The sequence below is a fragment of the Mustela erminea genome, chromosome 19 (assembly GCF_009829155.1).
Source record: "Mustela erminea isolate mMusErm1 chromosome 19, mMusErm1.Pri, whole genome shotgun sequence".
Lineage (NCBI taxonomy): Eukaryota > Metazoa > Chordata > Mammalia > Carnivora > Mustelidae > Mustela > Mustela erminea.
The window spans coordinates 58,873,220-58,879,626 of NC_045632.1; the positions used below are offsets into that span (position 1 = coordinate 58,873,220).

At 63.7% G+C, this 6,407-nt stretch overlaps 1 protein-coding gene across 1 annotated transcript; it reads right to left on the reverse strand.

Annotated features, from left to right (window-relative positions):
- Positions 1-1,442: 1,442 nt before the first annotated feature.
- Positions 1,443-6,056, reverse strand: LOC116578874 (zyxin-like). Its single transcript, XM_032323454.1, has 3 exons — positions 5,938-6,056; positions 5,440-5,559; positions 1,443-3,028 (listed from the first exon to the last, which is right to left on the reverse strand). The coding sequence occupies exons 1-3, from the start codon at positions 6,054-6,056 to the stop codon at positions 2,473-2,475; spliced, it is 795 nt and encodes a 264-aa protein (XP_032179345.1). The 3' UTR covers positions 1,443-2,472.
- Positions 6,057-6,407: the final 351 nt, after the last annotated feature.

The following is a 6,407-nucleotide window of genomic DNA, read 5'->3' on the forward strand; positions in this document are numbered from 1 at the left end:
GTGAGCCAGCCGTGGGATGTCTCAGGGCTGGTCGGAGAGCACAGCCCTGTGGGTGCAGGAGGCAGAGACGCACTCGGTGTGCACGGCGGGTGCGTTAACCCTGAGGAGGAGGAGCAGAGCATCAGAGGTTTCTCTCTGCCTCTCTCATGTCAAGGTCAGGGCGGCAGGTTCAGGTTCTCCTCGCTCAGAACTCTCCGAGTCCCCTGGTGCTGACGTGTTCACCAGGCTGCAGGCCGGCCCTGGGGGAGGTCTGCACACAGAGGGCTCCCTGGGCGCTGCCAGGCAGAGACCTCAGTTCTGAGGCTGGGGTGGCCCTTTGGAGGTGTCCCAGGCATGGTGGAGAGGCTGGGCCTTCATCTTCTGCAGGGACTACTGGGGTCTGTGGCTCCGGGCAAGGGCTCTGTCTTCCGCTGGGGGTGTTCCCAGAGAGGGCGGAGGTGGAGGGCCACCTCCCAGCGGCTGGTGGAGTAGGTGAAGGGGCAGGTTCCCTGGGGCACACGGTGCCTAATCGGGCTGGCCTACATCAGGCTGAACCCCAGCCAGTGGGAAGGGGGTGCAAGGGCGGGCGCCCCCCAGGCTCAGGGAAGCGTTCGGGAGCGGCGCGCCTCACCTCTGCTCAAGCCCCTGGTTGGAACCCGGTCCCCTGGCTGTGTCTCCCCGCAAGGAGGCCCGTGGTGTGGTGTTTCCTGTGAGCCGCGTGAGCCTGTCGGAAGCGGGGTCTCTGCTGGGAGAGCCACGGGCCCGCTCAGAACCGGGGGCCCTGAACATGACTGCTGCAAAGGAGAGACGCAGGCCTGAGGGCTCGCGGTGGGCAGGGAAGGTGGGACGTGAAGAAGAACTCGGGAGGTCCGTGCGTGCTCATGTCTAGGCCGCATAACTGTTATCGCGAGCTTCGTGGCCGCAAACACCAGTTGCTGTGGCTTGGGAGTCCAGACCCAGCTGCGCCGCGTCCCTGCTCTGGGCCTCGCCGTGGGCTGCAGTCCTGGCGTCGGCTGGGCCGCGCTCTCGTCCCGAGGCTCCGCCGGGGAGGCTGGCTCCAGGCTCACTGAGGTCACTGCGGTATTGGTTTCATGCGGCTGAAGGACCCAGGTTCTCACCTCATCACGGGCTGCGCGGGAGGCTGCGCTCAGGCCCCCCTCCCGGCTCCATCCGCGGGCCCTCCCCAGCGCGGCCCTTTATTTCTGCGAGGCCCTGGGGAGGCTCTGTTCCCTCCACCTGCTAAGACAGAGCCTGGCCTGATGAAATGTAGCGGCGCCCCACATTCCGTCGGTTAGAAGCAAGTCACGGGGCCGCCCGGGTGGCTCAGCGGGCCGAGGTCACGATCTCAGCGTCGTGGGATCGAGCCCCGCGTCGGGCTCTGCGCTCAGTGTGGGGTCTGCTTCAGACCCTTTCCTCCTCTCTCTCTGCCCCTCCTCCTGCTCTCGCAAATCAATCAGTCAATCTTTTTTTTTTTTTTTTAAGAAGCAAGTCACAGGTCTTGCCCACACTTGAAGGGAGGGATCCCACAGGACGTGGTTTACGGCCAGTCGCCGTGGTAGTGTCTGCCACAGCATGAGGCTTGAAAACGGTCTCAGAAGGCCCTTGTTGCAGACCCATGTCTGCTACTGCTGTGGGACCTCAAGCAAGAGACTCCCCTTCTCTGGGTCCCAGTGTCCTCACCTGTGACTAAGCAGTAGCGGTCAGTAGTCAGCGGTTTCAACATCAAAATAGATGCACGTTTTTCTTATGTTCGAAGATGGTGTCCAGCCAGCAATGCTGTTCTTGTGTTAATCCTAGGAACGCTCCCGACCGCGGCTACGCACGCTAACCATAACCAAGTGTGCCACAGTGTGCACGGGTCAGAGCCATGTCTGAATAATTCTCCAAGGGCAGGAATGCCACCCTCGCTTCACGGGCCAGGACACCCGGCTCAGAGAGGCTGAGGGACCTGCCCAAGCCACCCAGCTAGAAAACGGCAGACCTAGGCACTCGGCCCGGGCAGGCCCAACTTCAAGGCATGTGCCCTTCCCCCACTGTCCCCTCTATGTCTCATTGGCAGCTGTCACTGCTCTCTGACGGAATTTAACTTTCCAGCAGGCAGGCTGGGGGTGGGAGGAGGCTGCTAGCTCCGACCCTGACAGAGTTCTGGGGAGAACCGGGGCCACCACGTCCTCCTGCTAACCCGTCCCCTTCACCACCGAGCAGCCCCTTTCAGCAGCACTCCGGAGGGGACAGCTTGGCTCTCTGGTAGCCAGGCTGACCCTGGAGTGTGCTGACCATCCCCACACGTCTTTATGACATCCCGTCTCAAGGAGAACAGCGACCCAACCGGTCACCCCCAGTGAAAGTGTCTTCAGAACCCGCTGATGCATTCGCCTGCCTCTGCCTTTCTGACTTTTACTGGGGCTTCTGTCTCCACCGATGGCAGCTGGGGTTTCTGAAGGGGAGAGGATGGCTGTTGCACACCCACAGTAGGACTGTGCGGGGAGGGGCTTATGGGGTATAATTTATGGGGGTGTGGCAGGCAGAGCGCCACCGCGATGACGCAGTGCTCCCACGTGGACAGCTGCCGAGCTTCACCCACGCTGGGCCTGGGGCGTGCAGGGGACTGGGGCTGGAACGTGGGGGGAATGCGAAGCCATAGCCTTCAAGGGTGTGACCTTCAGGTGGGAGACCTGGCCGGACGCCGCCTGGGGGAAAGATGCACAGGACGAGACACTTGGGCCTCCTCCTGCACCTTCCCCTTACCTGGTAGCAGGGCACCCCCTGGGCTCCAGAAGCCAGAGAGCAAGGAGGGCTGTTTCTGCAGAATGTACCGGTCAGCTCCGAGGGCGGAGAGCAGGGTGGACGGGCTGGAGCGGGGGCGGGCAGGGGCTTTCGGTGGAGGATGTCGGAGCAGGGGTTTGGTGGGCACTGGCATCCAGCTTCGCGGCGGGCTGCGGATGCGGCCGAAATCGCAGCGCGAGCCAGTGACAGCGCCTGTGCGTTACTTTGACTTCCTGGCCCGGAGCTGGGTGCGGGCGAAGGGCCTGGGGAGGAGGGCCCTGTTCTGCAGGGGAGACGAGGGTTGGGGTTGAGGCGAGAGAGCAGACGGGGTGGAGGAGCACGGGAGGAGGCTGGAGGCGGAGAGCGCGGACGCGGGGGACGGGGGACCGGCCGTCGGACTCCGCGACGGCTCGCTGCCTTTACCTCCAAAGGGGCCCGACAGCAAAAAGCAGCATGTACACAACTCTGGGGGAAAGAAGCCGTAGGTTCCTGACCTGATGGCTGGGAAGGAACTAGCAAGGTCCTCAACGCACAAACTGTGGAAGAAAATATTGGTCGCTTTGACATCGAGAATGTGGAAATTTCTGGGGGCCCCTGGGGAGCTCTGTCAGTTAGGCATCTGCCGTCGGCTCAGGTCACGGTCTCGGGGTCCTGGGATGGAGCCCCTTGGCCAGCCCCCTGCTCAGCAGGGGCGTCTGCGTCTCCCTCTCCCGCTCCCCGGCTCATGCGCGCGTACACTCTCTCTCTCTCTCCCCAGTAAATAAATAAAATCTTTAAAATGGAGAGACTTCTACTACAAAATGAAGACACAAGTCACGGCCTGAAAGTCACTCGCGGTATAAGCCGCCGGGGACAGAGCAGCATCTAGAGCATCTGAGGGACTTCGGAAAACCCGTCAGGGGAAGACAAGGAACCAGACGGAGAGACGAGCAAAGTGCACAGGCCGGTCGGGCAAGCGGAAGACGCGGCTTGGACCCCAAGGGCTGCACACTGCAGGGCTCGCCGGCCCGCGGGAGCACACGGGCTGGGTCACAGCGCGCCACCTTTCACGCCCGGCAGGCGGGCAGAGCACCAGGCGTGGTCAGGATGGGGGACGTAGGCATGTGGCACTCACAGCAGGAAGGCCCCGCGGGCGTCCCCACAGCAGAGACGCCACGTACGCGCCGTGACCCGGTGGTGAGTGCTCTGCGGAGGGCAGGCCACGGGAGACTGCTCCCAGTGTGCAAAGACACACGCACCAGAGTTCACGGTGTTCTTGTTTGTCACCGCAAGCAGCCTGGAGCGTCGACGGGCAGGAGAATGAATCACTCGATTATGGTACATTTGTACAGTGGGATCCTGGGGACTTGACAATGAATGAATGAAAGCCGGTAAACCCCCGCCATAATGAGTCAGAAAAGCTGAAGGGCATGTGTGGCACAGCCGCTTGCACGCCGTCTGAAAGGAAGCCCAGGGAAGGTGGTCTAGGGCTCACCCGGGAGCTGTGTGCGGTGCTGAGAGCCGGATCCTCCCCCCAACTCCACCTGCCCCGTCCGTGGGGCTCCGCTGCTCAGGCCGGGCGGGGACGGGGTGGGAGGCAGCGTGTAGCGGTGTGTGCATGCGGGGGCGAGTGTATGTGTCAGTGCGGGTGACTGTGCCCAGCAGAGGGGACAGGGGTGTGTATGTGAGCAGGGGTGAGTGTTGGTGGGGAACGGAGGGTGTGTACACAGGGGCACATATATGGGCGCGTGTGAGTGGGCGTGCTTACACGAGTGCGGGGTGTGAGAGCGTATGTGAGTGCGTGACCGCGTGTGGGTGACGAGGGTGAGCGTGTGACACGTGAGAGCCGGTGTGAGTCTGAGCGTGAACACACGTGCATCGTGATAGTGTGAGCGGCGTGTGACAGTGAGTGTGTGAGTGTGTGCTAACGTGAGGCTGAGCCCTGAGGCCACTTGTGGGAAACCCTGAGCGGCCGGCCCCCCAGTGCCGGTGACTTGGGGGCCATCCCCGAGGTCCCCATCACTGGGCACGGGCCACTCTGGTAGCTAGAGGCAGAGGGGCCCAAGGAACAGGATCGCTGGCCTCCTTAGGAGCCGCCTTCAGGGAAGATGGCGGTGATGGGCCCCAGGCACCAGGACCTCACGCCCCCCAGTTCTTCAGAAGGTTCCTACCAGGTGCACTTCCTGGTCCGTCCAGCAGGTGGCGCTGCCCAGGCAGTTTGCAGTGGGATGTCCGGGTCGGGGCCCAACCCTGTGTGTGCAAGTCGGGGAAACTGAGGCAGGACTTCCCCTGCCTCCGAGGCTTTTCCTTCCACCAGGGAATTCATTCCCACAGGGGCCGAGTGTTCATGGGGACTTGCCCCATGCCCGGGACTGTGAACAGGGGTGAGCAGAGCAGAGCAGCGCTTCCTCGGAGTTCACGTCCCGGAGACGGGACGGGCGCGTGTCCTGTGGGAAGTGCCTGGCCCTGGAACAGTGCCCTCATCCCACATCCAGCCCAGTGTGCACGGGAGCCCCCCCGCGCCCGCTGACTCCGAGCCCCCCTGGGATTGACGGTCATGGCTGTGCTCCCTCGTTAGCGCCTGCTCTCTCCTGTCTCCCTGTGTCGGGGACAGGCAGCACGGCCCAGTGCACACGAATGGGGACACAGATGGACATGAGACACCCTGCAAAGGCCCTGGGGCCCCTCCACGTGGGCACCTCCGCGAGCCCTCACCTGCGGTGCTGGGGCGGTGGTGCGTTCAGGACGCGTTCGAGTCCCAGCTGGTGCTGGGGGTGTGGGTCTTTGGAGATGTGCTCCGGTGAGGCTGAGGTCCTGCCGGATGGAGTCGGGGGGCTTTAAATCCCATGTCAAATGTCCTTAGGAGAAGAGACGCAGAGACAGACACACCCAGCAGAGAGGCCCTGTGGGGACAGAGGCACAGGCTGGAAGAGCGCGTCTGCGGAGGAAGGCCCTGGGCTGTAGCCGGAGTCAGCAGCCGGGGCGGCAGGAAGGATCCTCCTCGAGAGGCCTGAGGGAGTGGCTCTGCTGACCCCTTGATCTCAGTCTTCCCGCCTCCGGAATGGGAGAGAACAGACTTCTTTGTGCCCAGCCCCGCAGTCTGGTCTGTGGCGCTTGCTGTGGCCGCCCCGCGCTGCTCATGTGGAGGGCACGCCAGGATCTGGAGGGCGCCTCTGGCTCACAGCAGCCCCGAGGGGCAGGCTGGCTCCCTACCCCCTTTTCCTCCGAGACCTGGCGTGGTGGGGCCAAACCAGGCGGGCGCCTCTGGGGCTCCTAGCCAGACTCGCCCGGATCTCAGCTCGGCGGCTGGAAGCAGACCCCTCAGCTGCCATGTTCGCGCACAGGTGTCCCAGTGCGTCCCTCACCCCAGCCCGTGCATGCTCTGAGCACACACCTGAGTGGCGCTCCAGGTTGAGGCACAGTGAGGGGTCCTGTGCCTGCCACTTGCAAGGCAGGGGTGTGCCCTTGGAGCCCCCGCTGTCCCGTTGTAAGGGGCTAGTCCTAGCTGGCCCACAGGGCCATTGTTAGGATGACCCCAGACATGGCCGTCCCGTGCGGGGAGAGCAGGTACTCCGTGAGCGGCGGACCCTGACTGTGGGTGTGCAGTGCGGCCGAGACCGGGTGGGCGAGCCGAGGGACGGCGGCTCCTCGATTCCTACCTGTGAGCGGCTGGCAGGCCGCAG

What these genes read in the sequence shown, in the direction of transcription:
- LOC116578874 (XM_032323454.1), bottom strand. Translation starts at nt 6,056, where the DNA reads ATGGCAGCTGAGGGGTCTGCTTCCAGCCGCCGAGCTGAGATCCGGGCG. An exon ending in AGGTCTCGGAGGAAAAGGGG is followed by an intron (nt 5,560 to 5,937) that starts GTAGGGAGCCAG and finishes TGGGATTTAAAG; the next exon opens with CCCCCCGACTCCATCCGGCA. An exon ending in CCACCGCCCCAGCACCGCAG is followed by an intron (nt 3,029 to 5,439) that starts GTGAGGGCTCGC and finishes TCTCCCCTGCAG; the next exon opens with AACAGGGCCCTCCTCCCCAG.